Source organism: Salvelinus fontinalis, chromosome 6 (genome assembly GCF_029448725.1).
Source record: "Salvelinus fontinalis isolate EN_2023a chromosome 6, ASM2944872v1, whole genome shotgun sequence".
Taxonomy (NCBI): Eukaryota; Metazoa; Chordata; class Actinopteri; order Salmoniformes; family Salmonidae; genus Salvelinus; species Salvelinus fontinalis.
In genome coordinates this window covers 43874668-43895685 of record NC_074670.1, presented here as the reverse complement: position 1 = coordinate 43895685, position 21018 = coordinate 43874668, and the positions used below count along the sequence as shown (strand labels likewise).

The 21018-nt window shown below is 41.1% G+C and overlaps 3 protein-coding genes and 1 pseudogene across 3 annotated transcripts in view; all 4 read right to left on the bottom strand.

Moving 5' to 3' along the window:
• The window catches only part of klhl3 (kelch-like family member 3), a 28874-nt gene extending 21994 nt beyond the window's left edge, over positions 1–6880 (bottom strand). Inside the window, exons 1-4 of the mRNA XM_055926535.1 lie at positions 6454–6880; positions 2435–2557; positions 999–1105; positions 663–784 (exon numbers count right to left, since the gene is read on the bottom strand). Coding sequence (XP_055782510.1) covers positions 663–784; positions 999–1105; positions 2435–2557; positions 6454–6473 — 372 coding nt within the window. The 5' untranslated portion in view covers positions 6474–6880. The remainder of the gene's footprint in view (positions 1–662; positions 785–998; positions 1106–2434; positions 2558–6453) is intronic.
• Positions 6881–7223: 343 nt separating this feature from the next.
• On the bottom strand, positions 7224–13652 carry LOC129857874 (heterogeneous nuclear ribonucleoprotein A0-like; annotated as a pseudogene).
• An 869-nt stretch (positions 13653–14521) lies between these two features.
• On the bottom strand, positions 14522–16169 carry LOC129857875 (heterogeneous nuclear ribonucleoprotein A0-like). The gene has a single exon (XM_055926538.1). The coding sequence runs from the start codon at positions 16063–16065 to the stop codon at positions 15166–15168; it is 900 nt and encodes a 299-aa protein (XP_055782513.1). The 5' UTR covers positions 16066–16169; the 3' UTR covers positions 14522–15165.
• A 2841-nt stretch (positions 16170–19010) lies between these two features.
• On the bottom strand, positions 19011–20757 carry LOC129857873 (heterogeneous nuclear ribonucleoprotein A0-like). The gene has a single exon (XM_055926537.1). It carries the CDS (start codon positions 20679–20681, stop codon positions 19734–19736), a length of 948 nt encoding a protein of 315 aa, XP_055782512.1. The 5' UTR covers positions 20682–20757; the 3' UTR covers positions 19011–19733.
• Positions 20758–21018: the final 261 nt, after the last annotated feature.

Here is a 21018-nt window from a genome sequence, read left to right as displayed (position 1 = left end):
CCATTTGGCTTCTCTTGTTTATTAGCCTCCATCCTGCCAGTCTGTTGGTACTATGGTGTGCTATAACAGGCAGCCCAGCGCTCCCATTTGCCCACATCCCCACGCAGTGCAGACACATAGAAACTAGGTCACTTAGCTAGGCTCTCCTTTGAAAAACCCTGTGATTATTCATGTTTTTGCCTGTTGCCCTTAGGTCTGACTATTATAGTGGGTGTTTTCTGCAGCTGTGGCCTACACATTCTGAGAGAGCCCACACAGAAAGTACTGTAGCGCCACACACACACACACACACACACAATGAAAGATTATCCAGTCTTATGACGAGACTTGGATGCCATTCTAAAACACACACACATCTAAGCAGGCATGTTGCAAACACAGAGGATTTCCCCTCGCTCCGTGCACATTTCCTGAGCTAATAATAACAGGAAATACCCTGCCTGCGGAAACCCTGGCCTCACCAGCAAGGAAGGGCGCAGACTGTCAACGCAGGAGAAAGGGAAAGGCCCGGGTAGGCGGAGACAATTCTATGCCACTTAAACAGCCAGTACATTTGAAGAGTCCAATGAAGGAATACCAAAGCAACATGAAAGGACCCATGGAATCCAATGCTGTACTCAGTTTAACTTGGTTGAGACACCGATGGGGACGCTGTAGCTCACCTGAACGTTGTTCTCTGTTACTTCAATCTCCGCTGTATAGATATAGTCCACCAGCTTCCTAAGTGTCTGGCCATCCACATCCCTGATCTCCACCTGCTGGGCTTTGCTCTCACTCATGTCCCCTGTCCACCACACACACAGAGTGAGAGAAACCACTTGAGATGGTTTTATGTGACAAGAGGAAAACAATCATCTCACTGTTGCAAGAAAGCGGGCCTCACTTTCACAACATTTTTCACTTGACCCATTACTTTCATAATGATGACAAATGTAATCTATACACACAAATGTATACACGACACTATTTACCTTGAACTATATGAAGTGTAATAATACCTGTGAACATGGCACAGAAGTAGGGGCTGCAGGAGGCTAGCACCAACTTGTGAGCTGGCACCTCTATGTTTCCCGCCACCAACAGAACGTCGCACAGCATTTTCTTACTGTAAACACAAAAGATCCGAAAGGTTGGCTGTTGATGAACGGTGTTTTCAACAATCATCATACTGATGATTTCTTAATAACTCAACTGGATGTATAAATGCTCCCGCTGCGTGCCAAGGTCATTGTATTAGGTAATTGCACAGTAGGCTACTCGGTGCCAAGAATAGGCTGTTATGTATAATGTGTAGACTATTAATGTGTATAATGAGTTATATTATCGACACATTACAAGACTTATTTTCAATGATGGACAAAGGGGATACTATGGAACTAGATAAAACAAAAGAACACCACACTTTGCAATGCGGGGGGGGGGGGGGGGGGGGGGGTCGTTCCATGTAATTTCAGGAAGCCATGACACCCACCATCTGAAATTGTTCTGAAATCGATTCTGTACTTAGAAACGGATAGGACCCCACGCCAATCCCACCCCAACAACATCCAGTCGTGATTGGGAGTCCCATAGTGCGGCGCACAATTGGCCCAGCATCGTCCAGGTTCGGCCGTCATTGTAAATAAGAATTTGTTCATAACTGACTTGCCAAGTTAAATAAAGTGGAGGTTCCGTGGGTGGGTTTTAACAATGTCTTTGGATTACTTGTGTCTTACTCACTAACCAGGCTTCCATCCAACCTTTTAATGCGAGTAAAGTACGTGTCAGATCAAAAATGTCATGACAAGCCTGATGGAAACAGAAAATGTTTTGGTAAACTTTCCAAATGTTGACAAAACAAAATAAGCTAGAGAAGGTGGGAAATGTAGGTGGAAGCGCTTTTATGAGCAAAATATTGATATAATAACCATTATATCAAAGTAAACTTGTATCATGTAATGACATGTGTGGTCCTCCCACTATGACTTGTTGGGAAGGAAAGCATGCAGTTTCTTAGGCTACAGATGAAATAAATTATGATTACTTCATTGTTGGTTTTAGAGCTTGCAAGAAAAGCTTTTCACTGTACTTTTGCATGTGACATTAAAACTTGAAGATGAAATAAGTCATGATGAACTTCACAGGGTGGTGAAAGTGCAAGGTGATGAGCTTGATGCTCTTTTCCAAAAAGTATTGAGGGTCTTTTTCTGGTGACATGATCATCGATGCTTGGCTGCCATTTGACAAATAAAAATTCTCGCTCTTTTGTCCATAATAATCTCATCATGTAGGCTATAGGTGTGCTCTAGCCAACAGCGCTATCCGCTCACACGGTATCAAATCTAATTGTATTCAACATTCTGGCTTGAAGAGGATTAGAGAGGTCCATTTCCAGACTTTAGTGTATTTAAGAAATGTACTCGTCTGTGTCCTGGCAAGGGTGAAACCAACCCACCTCCTTAAGTCATTCATCAGCTGAAAAGCCTTTCTCATATGGGTGTGGTTGAAGGTGTGCATCCCTGCATCCACTGCATCCTCCTCGGAGTCACAGGTCGGCTGCTGGACACTAGATTCTTGACTGGTCAGGGATAAACTGGACATAAATAGACTTACCTAGCTAGGATAGCTCAAAGATCATTAACCTCAGTCATAACCCTAGCGGACTAAACTCCACACCATGGTGAAGGAGTGGAGCAGAGTCCTAGCTTTGTGGAATCTAGCTCCGACTACATCGAGTCGCCCAAATTCAACACACACACACACACACAGTGGGGCAAAAAAAGTATTTAGTCAGCCACCAATTGTGCAAGTTCTCCCACTTAAAAAGATGAGAGAGGCCTGTAATTTTCATCATAGGTACACTTCAACTATGACAGACAAAATGAGAAGAAAGAAAATCCAGAAAATCACATTGTAGGATTTTTTATTACATTTATTTGCAAATTATGGTGGAAAATAAGTATTTGGTCAATAACAAAAGTTTATCTCAATACTTTGTTATATACCCTTTGTTGGCAATGACAGAGGTCAAACGTTTCCTGTAAGTCTTCACAAGGTTTTCACACACTGTTGCTGGTATTTTGGCCCATTCCTCCATGCAGATCTCCTCTAGAGCAGTGATGTTTTGGGGCTGTTGCTGGGCAACACGCACTTCCAACTCCCTCCAAAGATTTTCTATGGGGTTGAGATCTGGAGACTGGCTAGGCCACTCCAGGATCTTGAAATGCTTCTTACGAAGCCACTCCTTCGTTGCCCGGGCGGTGTGCTTGGGATCATTGTCATGCTGAAAGACCCAGCCACGTTTCATCTTCAATGCCCTTGCTGATGGAAGGAGGTTTTCACTCAGAATCTTACGATACATGGCCCCATTCATTCTTTCCTTTACACGGATCAGTCGTCCTGGTCCCTTTGCAGAAATACAGCCCCAAAGCATGATGTTTCCACCCCCATGCTTCACAGTAGGTATGGTGTTCTTTGGATGCAACTCGGCATTCTTTGTCCTCCAAACACGACGAGTTGAGTTTTTACCAAAAAAGTTATATTTTGGTTTCATCTGACCATATGACATTCTCCTAATCTTCTTCTGGATCATCCAAATGCTCTCTAGCAAACTTCAGACGGGCCTGGACATGTACTGGCTTAAGCAGGGGGACACGTCTGGCACTGCAGGATTTGAGTCCCTGGCGGCGTAGTGTGTTACTGATGGTAGGCTTTGTTACTTTGGTCCCAGCTCTCTGCAGGTCATTCACTAGGTCCCCCCGTGTGGTTCTGGGATTTTTGCTCACCGTTCTTGTGATCATTTTGACCCCACGGGGTGAGATCTTGCGTGGAGCCCCAGATCGAGGGAGATTATTAGTGGTCGTGTATGTCTTCCATTTCCTAATAATTGCTCCCACAGTTGATTTCTTCAAACCAAGCTGCTTACCTATTGCAGATTCAGTCTTCCCAGCCTGGTGCAGGTCTACAATTTTGTTTCTGGTGTCCTATGACAGCTCTTTGGTCTTGGCCATAGTGGAGTTTGGAGTGTGACTGTTTGAGGTTGTGGACAGGTGTCTTTTATACTGATAACAAGTTCAAACAGGTGCCATTAATACAGGTAACGAGTGGAGGACAGAGGAGCCTCTTAAAGAAGTTACATGTCTGTGAGAGCCAGAAATCTTGCTTGTTTGTAGGTGACCAAATACTTATTTTCCACCATAATTTGCAAATAAATTCATTAAAAATCCTACAATGTGATTTTCTGGAGAAAAAAAATCTCATTTTGTCTGTCATAGTTGAAGTGTACCTATGATGAACAGGCCTCTCTCATCTTTTTAAGTGGGAGAACTTGCACAATTGGTGGCTGACTAAATACTTATATATATATATATATATATATATACACACACACACACACATACACCACCGTTCAAAAGTTTGGGGTCAATTGGAAATGTCCTTGTTTTTGAAAGAAAAGCACATTTTTTGTCCATTAAAATAACAAATTGATCAGAAATACAGTGTAGACATTGTTAATGTTGTAAATGACTACTGTAGCTGTAAACGGCAGATTTTTTTATGGAATATCTACATAGGCGTAGAGGCCCATTATCAGCAACTATCACTCCTGTGTTCCAATGGCACGTTGTGTTAGCTAATCCAAGTTTATCATTTTAAAAAGGGTAATTGATCATTAGAAAACCCTTTTGCAATTATGTTAGCACAGCTGAAAACTGTTGTTCTGATTAAAGAAGCAATAAAACTGGCCTTCTTTAGACTAGTTGAGTATCTGGAGCATCAGCATTTGTGGGTTCGATTACAGGCTTAAAATGGCCAGAAACAAAGTACCTTCTTCTGAAACTCGTCAGTCTATTCTTGTTCTGAGAAATTAAGGCTATTTCATGCGAGAAATTTCCAAGAAACTGAAGATCTTGTACAATGCTGTGTAGTACTCCCTTCACAGAACAGCACAAACTGGCTCTAACCAGAATAGAAAGAGGAGAGGGAGGCCCCGGTGCACAACTGAGCAAGAGGACAAGTATATTAGAGTGTCTAGTTTGAGAAACAGACACCTCAATTCCTCAACTGGCAGCTTCATTAAATAGTACCCGCATAACACCAGTTTCAACATCAACAGTGAAGCGGCGACTCCAGGACGCTGGCCATCTAGGCAGAGTTCCGCTGTCTGTGTTCTTTTACCCATCTTAATCTTTTATTTTTATTGGCCAGTCTGAGATATGGCTTTTTCTTTGCAACTCTGCCTAGAAGGCTAGCATCCCGGAGTCGACCTCTTCACTGTTGATGTTGAGACTGGTGTTTTGCGGGTACTATTTAATCAAGCTGCCAGTTGAGGCAAAGGGTGGCTATTTTAAGAATCTCAAATATAAAATATATCTTTATTTGTATAACACTTTTTTGATTACTACATGATTCCGTATGTGTTATTTCATAGCTTTGATGTATTCACTATTATTCTACAGTGTAGAAAATAGTACTAATAAAAACAAACCCTTGAATGAATAGGTGTTCTAAAACTTTTGACCGGTAGTGTGTGTATGTGTGTGTGAAACGCCTACCTTTGTGTGTACTCTGTAGTTGTGTTCCTTCGTTGTTTCCTGAAATCCACACTTTTCAATAAACGTGAATCAAATACACCCACCGACTGTTTGCTCATTGCTGTAAAATGGCAACTCCGCCAAATTCCAATTTAATCTCAACAAGGAAACAGTCGGTAGTTGTATTTGTTTAAGGTTTATTGAAAATTATAGATTTCAGCAAACAAAAAGGCTCACAACTACAAAGCACAAACCTATGTACACGGTAGTCGTTTCATAATTTAAATTTTTTGAAGTATTGACTTTGGGCGAATCGATGTGGTCGGAGCTAGTCATCAGAAACTTCCTTCACCGTGGAGTTAAATCAACTATCGTCACCCCAGCTTGTACAAAGATAGCATTAACAAAATACAACTGTAATTTCAAAAGACAATGCTGGGTTCTCACTGCTCAATAACTGAACAAAATATATTTTAAAGGACAACGTATAGTAATATATGCTTCAGTACAGTGGCTACAGTTTCTAGGTGGCTAACGCCTGTGCTGTGTGCTAACACAGAGAGTACAGTAACGTTACTAGCAGCTGATGTGTTGGTTGTTAAATAGTCACCTAACTAGTAAGGTAGTAATTTGGCAGTTATCTTTAGCTATGACTTGGTTACTAGTACCACGATATAATAAGTATGTGTTACCCTTATTGACAAACTAGAAGATAAGTACAGCTGTCCTGGGCTTGCTTTTTGTTCACGCTGTTCGCTTAGCTTGCTAATGTTAGCTAGCTACATCGGCATAAAAATGCGTGCAGTACAGTAGTTAGCTAGCCAGCTATTCATGGAAAATGCCAAATCTCTATAAATCAACTGGCAAGTTATATCCGACAACAGCTGTACAGTATTCATCGGAAGACTACACTTTCATCACGAGCCCTCTGACAACTTACCCCAACGTTGCACAGTCCATGATATCAGATATGCTGCATGAGTTGTACCGGGGTTGGCTACGGGCCCATGCACAAAATGAATCGTTCAAAGTCCAACACAACACTCACTGCATGAGGTGGCTTATCGAATCTACACTTATTCATTAGCTGACAATTAAACCTAGCTAATAATCAGACATCTTGTCATGGTTACTGCTTATTTCCTTTCTACCCTAAACTATTACAAAATGTGTTATTTTCTGACTGAGCAAGAAATGCTAGAGAATGTCTTTCCCAGACACTGCTACTTCATCCTGCCCCATTTCCAATCCGCAAAGCTTTGTTCCACCCGAGGAAAATCTTGGTTCTGCTTGCTCCCGCGTTGCTAGGTTACGGCGTGTCAGGACGATGAAGAAGGATCCAATCAAGAAATTGTCGTTGTCGATTACAAACTAGCAAGCCATCAATTAGGTAATTAGATAATTTAGAATACTGATGTATGAACTAATTACATTTGAGTTAACTATTTTGAATAGCCTAATGTATCACCCAAAGTTTTAGCTAGCAAAAATGTGTGGAAGCTTATTTAGAGCTAGCAGTGTGAGGACTATGACAGTGAATTTGAAATGTGAGAATGTAGGCCTAATGTGTTTAACTTTTTTAGAAAGTCATCATTGTTTCAAGGTTGCTTACGATTCAGATAAAACAGCATGCATCCTACATTACATCCAAATTAGTTCACACACAAACATAGCTCTACATTTGAAAAGAATGAAGAATGTAGCTATAGGTTTAAAACAAATAAATATTTACTGAATCCACAAACAAATATCACAGTACAGAACAAGCAGTATGTGATTCCACATACTGGAAAACAAAACAAGGATACATATCTTAATGATTCATTGAAAGTTTCAACCTTCCTAACAGGTGGATATTAGGCCAAAGAGGTCCTTCAAAAGCCCCACATTTTTCACAGACATTCTTCATCCTGTAATGACAGGACCACTGGAGCAGCACAGTCTGGGGTCAAACCTGAAAATACATTCGAATAGATCACCATTAAAACAATTTCTAAAAGCCATGCAGTATCCAGTTACTATCCACTGGCAATTTAACATTTTAAACCAGATAGTCGTTCACCATTTATCAGCAAAGAAATGCTGCCCTCCTTAGGCTAAAGACAAAAACATACAGAAGTTCCTTGACTGAAAATAAACACTGAATTAATTAAATTGTGTAGGTCATATCAAATTACATGTATGTAAACAGAATGCCTCTAATAAGTAAATGAGTACAAAAAGTAAAATCACCATAGTCGCTCCAGTGCCATAAACAGGGTTTCCCTCCTTATAGGAACCTTTCCTCATCTTGGTCCAATCAATCCCTTGAGATCCTCATCAACCAGCAGGATTTATGAGGAAGAATGTGTCATCTATCCATTCTGTGGAAGAAAATAACATCTTATAAATTGTCATCCAGACAGGCAAAAATGTGTTTCTCAGTGAAGTGAAATAGGCCCAGGACTATTTCAATGACGCATGTTTGAACAAGGACCATGTGGTTGGAATTACTATCGCAACTTGTCATGGAAGGTGGGTAGAATGCAGGACAAGTACCTGTCAAGTGTGTGATGTATTATGTACAGCCAATCCTTCAAAATGAATTGAACCAATCATTTAACCAAATGAACCTAAGCTACTATGGAAAATACTTTTAGATGCAAGACTAGGCCTAGGGCAAAACTATAGAAGCTGTTAGAACAGGACTAAATGACTTTACAATGTAAAATGGTTGATAACAAAAGCAGAACCCACAGGCAAAACACTGAGTTGATGAGGGAAGGGATACTTTATGTACGGCAAATAACTGAAGCGAACAAACCTTGCAAATAATACGCGGTTCTCCTTGCTTTTTTGGAAAAAGAACATCTGGACTAATGTGTCAGGAACACAGGAACTCCAAGCTCCTGTCTAAAATGTCTATGGGTTATAATTATCAAACAAAAAAGGTCCAGAATCACATCCAAGCTTCACTTTTTAGGTTGTTGTATTTACACTGTTAAGATAAGAGCTGAAGACACCAATTTCCAGAAAGTACAAATATAATGGATTTACTTATTTATCTGGAATTAGTGACGGACTGTTGAGCTATAGTTCAGATGCATGCATGTTTGACCAACATGTGAAAACCTGACTGTAGTACCGAGGTTAACCCCTCAATGGGACTCCATGTTAAAGATTAAATATTAAATATTGATATTATGTAATAATGTCTTGTGTATAAAGTATTGTAACAAACCTGATGTCTTATGGAAGCATATCCTATGGACTTTCAGCTGGAATTCTACAGCTCGGAGTACCATGGAGATTCCCATGACGTAGAGGATACAGTTTAGGTATCTCCAGCCTATTTGTTCACTAAGGGTTGGAACAGAGCTCTAGAATTCATTTTATGAAGAAATAGACATTCTGGAGGTAATACGTATATGTTGAAAGATATACAAAATAGTCTATTCATTACTCTACCAAATCTGATTGATTGAATAGAAAATAGTTTTCCTTGAATAGCTATCAAAACAAGTGGGTAGAAAATAAGTATGGAGAAAACATTCAGTAAAATCTAGGAATTAATTTCAAGGTGCTTAAAAGCACAAACCCTGATTTACGTTTTCCGTACCACAGCAGGTTACTTACTGTTGTTTCATACCCTAAGTTATACTTGATTTAATTCAAAGTACCAAATTAGGTCTTTTTTGGACCATTCCTCTTTACAAAATTGTTTCATTTCAGCAATATTCTTGGGATGTCTGCCTTGAACTGCTCTCGAGGTCATGCCACAGCATCTCAATCGGGTTGAGGTCAGGACTCTGACTGGGCCACTCCAGAAGGCATATTTTCTTCTGTTGAAGCCATTCTGTTGTTGATTTACTTCTGTGTTTTGGGTCATTGTCCTGTTGCATCACCCAACTTCTGTTGAGCTTTAATTGGAGGAGAGAAAGCCTAACATTCTCCTGAAAAATGTCTTGATAAACTTGGGAATTCATCCTTCCGTTGATGATGGCAAGCTGTCCAGGCCCTGAGGCAGCAAAGCAGCCGCAAACCATGGTGCTCCCTCCACCATACTTTACAGTTGGGAGTAGGTTATGTTGGTGTGCTGTGCCTTTTTTTCTCCATACATAGTGTTGTGTGTTCCTTCCAAACAGCTCAACTGTAGTTTCAGCTGTCCACAGAACATTTCACCAGTAGCGCTGTGGAACATCCAGGTGCACTTTTGCTAACTTCAGACGTGCAGCAATGGGGTTTTTTGGACAGCAGTGGCTTCTTCCGTAGTGTCCTCCCATGAACACCATTCTTGTTTAGTGTTTTAGACTCGTCAAAAGAGATGTTAGCATGTTCCAGAGATTTCTGTAAGTCTTTAGCTGACACTATAGGATTCTTCTTAACCTCCTTGAGCATTCTGCGCTGTGCTCTTGCAGTCATCTTTGCAGGATGGCCACTCCTAGGGAGAGTAGCAACAGTGCTGAACTTTCTCTATTTATAGACAATTTGTCTTACCGTGGACTGATGAACATCAAAGGCTTTTAGAGATACTTTTGTAACCCTTTCCAGCTTTATGCAAGTCAACAATTCTTAATCTTAGGTCTTCTGGGATCTCTTTTGTACGAGATATGGTTCACATCAGGCAATGCTTCTTGTGAATAGCAAACTCAAATTTTGTGAGTTTTTTATAGGGCAAGTCAGCTCTAACCGGCATCTTCAATCTCATCTCATTAATTGGACTCCAGGTTAGCTGACTCCTGACTCCAATTAGCATTTGGAGACACTATGTGTTTATTGTTGTGACTTAGATGAAGATCAGATCAAATTTGATGATCAATTTATGCAGAAATCCAGGTAATTCCAAAGGGTTCACATACTATTTCTTGCCTTATTACTGAATTCCTTTGTAGTTCTACTGTCAAATAGAAAAACTGGAAAGCTTAGATAAAATCTGTTTTCAGAATTTGAAGGAGTTGAGAAGTGAGACAATGTTCATGGTAACAACTATAGCATAAATAGTAATGATACAATTATTTATTAACATTAAAACTAAATGGGAATCACAAATCAAACTAAAACAAATAGCCTACATTTCAGGAACAGCAGCAGTGAACCTAGAATTCTTAAGAAGTGTGACCTAGTCCTTATAGCCTAAATACTGCATGGAGATTTTCCTTTGAGACCAAACGCTATTGGGCAGATTTTATCATATACTTTGGTATAGTGCCGGGGCAAGTAATAATATATTTTATGGCCAATATAACTTCAGTTGCCTTTTAACTAATTAGATTCAGAAAATGACTAAAATCAAGTTCACTGCAATTGACTACATGGCTAGTCAGTCAAACATGGGGTTCCATTTAAATAACACGCCAACTTAAATCCAAATATTTAAAACAAAATGCAATTGACTTACAACACATTACCTAAAGAAAGAAAAAAAAGCACTAACAAGCAAAGAGACTTAGCTATTAACTTAATTTCAATAACATCTGGGCAAAATACAAAACCGCAGTCCTCCACTGCTCAAAACAAAATAATCCAAAGGAGTAGTCCTTGTGGACAATGGACAGTTAGACCTAAGTTATTTGAGACCTTTTGGAGTGAAGACATCTGCCTTCTAGTGCTCTGTAGTTGCTATGGGCATGAAGACCGCTGTCTAGAAATTTACAGGGCATTCGGAAGGTATTCAGACCCTGTGACTTTTTCCACATTTTGTTTTGTTACAGCCTTATTCTAAAATTGATTAAATTGTTTTGTCCCTCCATCAGTCTACACACACTACCCCATATTGACAAAGCAAAACCGGTTTGACATTTTTGCAACTGTATAAAAAAATACTGAAATATCACATTTACCTAAGTATTCAGACCCTTTACTCAGTACTTTGTTGTAGCACCTTTGGCAGCGATTACAGCCTCAAGTATTTTGGGGTATGATGCTTCAAGCTTGGCACACCAGTATTTGGGGAGTTTCTCCCATTCTTCTCTGCAGATCCTCTCAAGCTCGGTCAGGTTGGATGGGGAGCGTCGCTACACAGCTATTTTCAGATCCCTCCAGAGATGTTCGATCAGGTTCAAGTCTGGGCTCTGGCTGGGCAACTCAATGATATTCAGAGACTCGTCTTGAAGCCACTCTTGCGTTGTCTTAGCTGTGTGATTAGGGTCGTTGACCTGTTGGAACGTGAACCTTCGCCCCAGTCTGAGGTCCTGAGCTCTCTGGAGTAGATTTCATTAAGGATCTCTCTGTACTTTGCTCTGTTCATCTTTCCCTTGAGCCTGAATAGTAAGGATTGTGCCAAGTTTCCTCCAAACGTGACGCTTGGCATTGAGGCCAAAGAGTTCAATATTGGTTTCATCAGACCAGAGAATCTTGTTTCTCATGGTCTGAGTCCTTTAGGTGCCTTTTGGCAAATTCTAAGCGGGTGGACATGTGCCTTTTACTGAGGAGTGGCTTCCATCTGGCCAATCTACCATAAAAGCCTGATTGGTGGAGTACTGCATAGGTTGTCCTTCTGGAAGTTTCTCCCATCTCCATAGAGGAACTCTGGAACTCTGTCAGAGTGATCGGGTTCTTGGTCACCTCCCTAACAAAGCTCTTCTCCCTGATTGCTCAGTTTGGCCTGGCGGACAGCTCTAGGAAGATTCTTGATGGTTCCAAACATCTTCCATGTGTTTTTGGGGACCTTCAATACTGCTGAAATTTCTTGATACCCTTCCCCAGATCTGTGCCTCAACACAATCCTGTCTCGGAGCTCTACGGACAATTCCTTCAACCTCGTGGCTTGGTGTTTGCTCTGACATGCACTCTCCAAGAGTATCTGTAGTTAGCTGCTAGATGGCCAAAGTAACTCTGGCTAGATGGCAAGGAACTCCTGCTACCTATTTAGGCCAGCTTTAAATAGTGAATACTGTAGTAACTTTCCTGTCTGAAACACTTGGGCTCAGTATTTAGTCACTCTTGTGCCATTATAGAATGTTTGGTCGGAACAGTGTTATTAAGAGTTCATCATTTTTACTAGTCAGTGGTGTAACGTACTTAAGTAAAAATACTTTAAAGCACTACAAAAGTCGTTTTTGGGGGTATCTGTACTTTACTATTTATTTGACAACTTTTACTCCACTACATTACTAAAGAAAATTATGTACTTTTTACTCCTTACATTTTCCCTGACACCCAAAAGTACTCGTTACATTTTGAATGCTTAGCAGGACAGGAAAATTATCTAATTCACACACTTATCAAGAGAAAATCCAAGGTCATCCTTACTGCCTCATCTGACAGACTCACTAAACACAAATGTTTCGTTTATAAATTATGTCTGAGTGTTGAAGTGTGCCCCTGGCTATCCATAATTATTTGTTTTTTTTATACATTAAGAAAGAAACGCTGTCTGGTTTGCTTAATAAGAAATGTGAAATGATTTATACTTTTACTTAAGTACATTTAAAACCAAATACTTTGACTTTTACTCAAGTAGTATTTTACTCAGCGACTTTCACTTGAGTCATTTTATTTTAAGGTAACTTCACTTTTACTCAAGTATGACAATTGGGTACTTTTCCCACCACTGTTACTATGGGGGATGGGACTGCTTTGAGTGAGATTTGATGGGGGCCCCCCCACTAGTTGCCATGGCCACCAACATATCCATTTTGAGACATTGCTTTCCTCCTGCCACGAGGTTCCAGCAGCCTGCATTTCTTGCTTGGTGAGGGATTTTTCACCTCAACTTTATGGCTATTAATGGTGTGGAACTAAAGAACAACTGCTTAGTCGGCATAATCATTATCTTCGAAAAACAAAATCCTCTTCTTACCAGTTTGATTATTGCTAATAACCTCGGCCTTCTCGATAGCACCGAACTGAAAGAAGTACTCGTTCAGAAGTTCATCCTCTGTAGCTTCCACCGATAGTTTGCCAGGGCCTCCCGCATCTTCACGTGCCACTGTACTTTTCTGTTCAACATTGTTGCCACCCAGGGGATGAGCCCGCGCGGACATTGCAGCGTCTACCTCCACAGCACTAGCGGTTACAAAACCAGACCGCAGTAGTTGCAGGTTCTGAATAACTACGCAATCGGTTTGCTCACCATACTTTTCAAATGGTTTACGTAGGTCATCATCAGTGGTGTAAACATTTCGTCCACCAATAAAGCTTGCAGAGTTGATTTTACATCTCTAGAATCTTGCTTTGATTATGCCATGTCAACACTGACTTGACGGTGCTTCTCCCGGTGTCTAAAATGGCAGATGTAGAGATCAGCGAGGGAGACAGATGGTTGGGGGTTGACGTAATGAGTCTCCTACTGGCAAAATATTGTAAATTGTTGGCATATTTGGCCTATTATAGTACAAAATTATCATTTTGACAGCAAAAAGGGTAAATGCTGACATTTTGTATATTTCCATAACCACAGACCTAATATTTGTGCACATTGGTAAATTGGAATAATAATCTAAATAAAAATCAGGCCTGTCATGTAATTTGAACAGGACAACCTATAATTATATGTAGTGGTATGAGTAGCTTATTTTTGGCTACCTGTGCAGCAAAAAAAATGGGAGTGTTGATAGGCTGTAAAGCAGATAGATGTACTGGAGAAAAATCACAATACTCACTGCCATTATCAAAACAAACTAGTGTCAGACAAATGTGTCTATTGACATGGGATATGTTACCTGCAAAATCCTTGTCCCGTTAAAAAATCAAATCTGATTATAAACCAAGAATCCCCTTCATTGAAAATGTGATTCAAAAAAAGGCTTACAATATTAGCAAGAATGCTTTTTGATATTAGCGTAACACAGGAAATGGTAGAGGGCCTTAAAAAAAAAGCATGCCTGTTGGCCAGTTAGCAGTCCCAGATTAGTCCATTCCTGAACAAGAAAGTTACCAGTGATAGTATGTCAGTAGGGTGTGCAACTACCTCATGATAGAACTGTGATCCTGAATGATCTAAAGTCTTTCATTTACATTTACGTCATTTAGCAGACGCTCTTATTGAAACAAGTGGTCAGAATGGTTAAATTGACAATAAGCACTGATTGCTTTCAAACATTAAAAACTTTAATACAGCCAAAAGAGTTAGGCTCAATAGCCAACTAATATTTAAGTAACATTCCACAAAACTGCATTGCTTTGCAAGGTATTGAACAGCACATCTTGGATGGAGAAAAGCATTTGGAGGTAACCATAAAAAAGTATAATAATACAATAACCATAAGTACTTAATACTTTGACACGAAATATTATGATCTTAAAAACACTCAAGCATACACTAAGACTGCTTTCAACTCCATTAATACCCCTGAGTTTCATGTTGCTAAAGCAATATGTCTTGTTATTAACCTGGCTGGTACTAATGACATACAGTATCATACCAAAGTCTTGGAAGCAGCGACGTTAACTACAATTAAATAAAAAATATTGAAAGGAATCACTACATTGACAAGTCAGAAAGTTGAATTGGTAATAAAGTGTCCATCATGTCTTTAGTAGCGCCGCCTAGGGACAATAGTGTAGTCCGGATGGAGGGGGGAGAGTACATCAGGGTGGGCGAGGGTCACGAATACTTTAAAATAGTAGCAACAAAGAAATGGGCAACTCCGACCCGTGTGTGTAAATGCAGGTCATTGAATCAGAAATTCAGAACATTTCAAAATATTGGGTCAAATGTGGCCAACGGTGTCTAATAACCACCATATCCACCCCTGCCATAACCACTGGCGCCTCCACGGGAGTACGGTGCTGCGCTCCTGCCTGAATAATTACCCCCTTTCATTGCACCATAGCCGGAGGACTGCTGTCCGTAATCTTCGCCAAAGTCATTATAACTGTTCCCACCATAACTGCTCCCCATTTGATCTCCATAACCTCCTCCGTATCCCCCTTGGTTACCGTAACCACCTCCATTGCCGTATCCGCCACCGTAGCCGCCATCGTTTCCTCCATAATTACCGCCATAGTTGCCGTAGCCGCCACCTCTTCCGCCGTCGTAGCCATTTTGAGACCCCCTCATTCCACGCCCGCCTCTTCCCCGACCACCGGCTGACTGCATCTCTTGCTTGGTGAGGGCCTTCTTCACCTCCACTTTGTGCCCATTGATTGTGTGGAACTTCAGCACCACTGCTTTGTCGGCAGAGTCATTATCTTCAAAATAGACAAAGCCGAATCCTCTTTTTTTGAGAGTCTGTTTGTCACTGATTACTTCGGCCTTCTCAATTGCCCCGAATTGAGAGAAATAATCATTCAAATGGTCGTCTTCTATGTCGTCTTTCAACCCACCGATAAATATTTTTTTAACTTTGGCGAGTGCCTCTGGCCTACCGGCATCTTCCCGTGCAACGGCCCTTTTTAACTCCACGTTGGTACCATCGACGACATGTGGCCTGGCGGCCATGGCTGCGTCGGCCTCCTCCGCGCTTGAGTAGGTTACAAAGCCGAAACACCGGGACCTTTGTAGCTGCTGGTTCTGGACCACTACGCAGTCGGTTAACTGGCCGTATTGCTCGAAATGTTGTCGAAGTCCATCGTCTGTAGTCTCGACGTTCAATCCACCGACAAACAGTTTACAAAGTTGGTTCGTCATGATTACTAGCCGAGTTGTTATGGAGCAAATATAATTGAACCTGGCAAAATCGTATCCCTCTTTGAAAGCAGCGACCGCTGACGCAATGACGTCTGACGTAGGATTGGTAAAATAAATCACCAGTCCTGATTGGTTGTTCCACTCAAATTCCACTTTTTTATTCAAATAAGCAGTTTTTCTAATTTGTCAATTGACTTGTTTGTTGAATCAAAATGACAAAGCCTATTCAAAGCACATTTCTTTTTTTATATTTTTAATTCGTCTAGTTAGCTGGCTATGTTCTTGATCCTGCTTTGTAGTATCCCCCAACACTTCGTTCCTGTATCCACGCATTGCACATTCAATCGTCAGAAAGTGGTCACTTCTGAATAAATGTCGTGGAACACACTGATTTCTATATGCAATCTGGCCATACAACCTGGACACGTCATTCCAGTTTTTTCTATAACTATTTTCTACATTGTAGAAAGACATCAAAACTGAAATAACATGGAATCATGTAACCAAAAAAGTGTTAACAAAAAATCTTAATACATTTTAGATTCTAAGAAACCAACCTTTGCCATGACAGCTTTGTACACTTGGCATTCTCTCAACCAGCTTGGTGTCACCTGGAATGCATTTCAATTAACAGGCGGAATTTATTTCCTTAATGCATTTAAGCCAATCAGTTGTGTTGTGACAAGACAGGGTTTTTTTCTGTATACCACCCCTATTTAGTAAGACCAAGACCATGTTACTTTACAGCTCACATTTGCAAAAAAAAAAGTCCATGATTACTTTACCATGGTCAATCCAGAAAATATGAACTTAAGTTTCAGTGCAGTCGTAAAAACCAAGCACTATGATGAAACTGGCTCTGGGGACCACCACGGGAAAGACCGAGTTACCTTTGCTGCAGATGATATGTTCATTAGTTACCAGCCTCAAATGCAGCCCAAATAAATGCTTGAGTTCAGACACAACTACCGTTGCTGCAAAGAAAAAAAAAAGACACCAATAAGAGATTTGCTTGGAAGAGCAATGGATCAGTAGAAACCTGTCCTTTGGTCTGTGTAGTCCAAATTTTTGGTTCCAACTGCATGGAGTTTCCACCATGAAGCATGGTGGTGTGATGCTTTGCTGGGGATTTAATTACAATTCAAGTCACACTTAACCAGCATGGCTACCACAGCATTCTGCAGCAATACACCATCACATCTAGTTTGTGCTTAGTGGGACTATCAACAGGACAATGACCAACACAACTCCAGTCTGTAAGGGCCATTTGACCAAGGGGTGAATGAGTGCTGCATCAAATGACCTGGCCTCCACAATCACCTGACCTCAAACCAATTGAGATGATGTGCAAACTCCTTCAAGACTGTTGGGAAAGCGTTCATGAAGCTTGTTGAATGCCTGGAGTACACAAATCTGTCAAGGCAAAGGATGGCTACTTTGAAGCTAAAATATATATTTTGAGTCAATATACACTTTTAATATGACACTGTTATGTCATAGTTTGTCAACACCATTATTCTACAATATGGAAAACAGTAAAATTAAAGAAACCTTGAATGAGTATGTGTCCAAACTTGCCTGGTACTGTACATTAGAAAATCAGAACCTGCTCCATTAACGGCATATCTGCATTAGGGCTGAGAATTGTCAGGGACTACACAATATCACACTATGTACTGTGATTTGATAGTCATTTTATTGCAAACATTACTAAACATGGTCAGCTGCAAAGGGAAAATACATGTAAAGAAATGCTCAAAACAAATTGGCTAGCTTTAAAATATGGAGAGGCTAATTTGAATTAACAGGTTAATATGAGTAACTAATTGTTATTTACAAACATTTGAGTAAAGAGTGCAAGCCATAGGCTATAACTCCCATTCAACACAATGTTACACATTGTCCAATTTAGAACAATGATTTTTTTTAAATATTCAATTGTAGCAAATTATGAAAACATAGCATGGCAAGGCCAACAATGCAGTGTCCATTGTTCCATAGTACACGATCTAACATTCACACCCAGTCTTCCTACAAAGGGTAAGAGAACAGAAGTAGTCAAATACACCAACCACCTAGATCGACTTGACACAAGCTGCTGGCCGTCATTGCAACCCGATTTTATATGAGCAGAAGGTCCTGGTATTCCAATCACCTGCGGCAGTGGGACAGCTTTAGCTGTGCCCCCCCCTACCACCAGTCTTGATGTAGCCAAGTTGTTGCCAGATTGGTTTCCTGGCAGCCAGGTCACCATGGCTACCTGGCAGAGAGGGAAAGAGTAAAGAATGAGACACTGCAGTTAAACCATCATGCCATGACAGAAGGTATGCCTAAACGTGCCAGTTTAAGTGCGCATTCTACATTAATGAATCTATAATCTCTTCAGCCTCATTTTAGATTTAGGACCAAATACGTAGTAAACACTTAAACTAAGATGCATAGGGCAAAAGAGCGACTATGGACAAATGCAAGAACTATAAAAGTGACATCGAGTACATTTCAGTACCATTTCTGAATACTTGACCAACACAGTAAAGACAGGTTGATTTACATACCTAGTTTGCTGGATGTGATCCTAAAGAGATATTTCAGAATCCTATGACAATCGACCCCAGGTATTGCACAGGGTCCCTGTATAAAGTCAAACTGATACTGCTATTTTGGCGTACTTGGATAACAGTATGAACACCTAAATGTAGGAATCAAAGATAAAATGAGCCCTTGGGTCCACAATATTCAAAAGCCTGGTAACTTCATGGAACAGTGTTATTGCCAACCTACAATGCCTTCATGCATTGGCCATGGGCGAACTGCAATCCTTCACCCAGGAAGTGTAATGGAAGAAATGCCATGAAGCTACTACCAAAGGTCAAATATATCACATAATAACCAATATCAGAAGTGGACTTAAGGCATCCTAGTGAAATAAGTAAAAACTAGCTAAATTTGTTTAACTTTTTATTTAAAATGAACATACATATGCATACCAATGCTTAACAATTGTAGTTTGATGTTCAGACAGATTATACAATATACATGAGATTTATGTAGTAAATTAAAGGAACATTAAGCTCATAGCTGAACGCTGTGTGTTGGGAAATTACTGACGTACTTCGTTGATTTACAAAACATTTTGGCAAGAAAATTAAACGTTTAAACTGGATCCGGCCCACCAAATACGCGTACCCAACAACCTATAGGCTAGTGGACAGAATACACATTTACATAATCAGCTAATAAATCGAATTATATAGCACATGCGTCCCAATACTCTGTAGACTAGATCCATGGGAATTTCCTTACTACTTGCTAAAATGTAGATAAGAGAAAGTATAGTATCAAAACAAAATAACACTAACCTAAACACGAATGTACGCATACGTAAAATAAAAAGCAGGTCAACTACCGACAGCTACACGCCCTCATCTTGGAACATAAATGATAAATGAATTTACCAATCGAACGTGTCCTATAGCAAGAGCTGGACGTGCAAATCAGGTTCTGGGAAGTGATCTTCCTACCTGTTTGGTTTTGAGGTCTTCTTAAATGATTTGGTTTCAGTGTCCGCATTCTGCCAAATGCCCGAGGACTGAATTTTGAGTACGGTTTGATGATCAGACGGGTATGTGTGGAGATTTATTTTCAAATAGTCTGTCGTAGCCACCGGTTTAGTAGCCGCCATACGCCCCTCTGCTGTAGCCACCTGCACCGCCTCGGGGGGCGTACGGAGCAGGGCTCCTACCAGCGTAGGTGGTGGCGCCTTTCATGGGCCCATAACCGGAGGACTGCTGGGTGTACCCACTGCCAAAGTCACTGTAGCCATTGCCGCCACCATAACCTCCCATCTGGTCGCCGTAGCCACCTCCGTAGCTTGCGCCTCCCCCATAGCTTGCGCCTCCCCCATAGGCTCCGCTGTAGCCTCCACTTCCGTAGCCACCGCCATAGCCGCCAGTACTGCTCCCGTAGCCCCCACCGAAACCACCCCCGTAGCTGTCGTAACCACCTCTGCCGCCACCGAAGCCATTTTGTCCTCCTCTCATGCCTCTTCCTCCCCTGCCGCCACGGCCTGTAGCTTGCATCTCCTGCTTTGTGAGGGCTTTCTTCACCTCCACCTTGTGCCCATTGATGTTGTGGAACTTAAGGACCACTGCCTTATCGGCCGAATCGTTATCTGTGAAGTGAACAAAACCGAACCCTCTTTTCTTTCCGGTTTCCTTCTCTGCGATAACTTCGGCCTTCTCGATCTCGCCGAACTGGGAAAAATACTCATTCAGATGTTCATCTTCGATGTCGTCTTTCAGTCCCCCGATGAATATTTTCTTGACCTTGGCGAGTGCCTCGGGTTTACCGGCATCTTCACGAGCGACCGCTCTTTTCAACTCCACGTTGGTGCCATCAACGACATGTGGCCTTGCCGCCATTGCTGCATCTGCCTCCTCAGCGCTCGAGTAGGTTACAAAGCCAAAACAGCGGGATCTCTGTAGTTGCTTATTCACAACCACAACGCAGTCGGTCAGTTGCCCGTACTGCTCAAAATGCTTGCGGAGCCCGTCATCGTCGGTATCTACGTTCAACCCACCGACAAAAAGTTTGCAAAGTTGAGAGGAGTTATCCATCTTCGACAGGAACGACCGCGTTGCTCGACAGAGACAAAAAAAAGTACAAGCAATGCTTAGAGGTGGAGTCAAGAAAAAGAATCCAGGTCCTATTTATACCGAACGTAGTGACGTCATACTACAGCAACACCGTTACGCCCCCTTACATTGGGTTTGTTCAAGAGGGTCAGTGTGTAGTAAACGCGGCGCAGAGATTATGTGATCTGTAGATCACCTCAACCGCCAAAGTACTAGCGCCAAAGTAATTTATCTGCATGACAGATTAGCGAATTTCCCGCAGCTCCTAGTTCCCAATTGACCCTCGTGAATAAACAGATGATCTTTTGTTCTTGTGTGG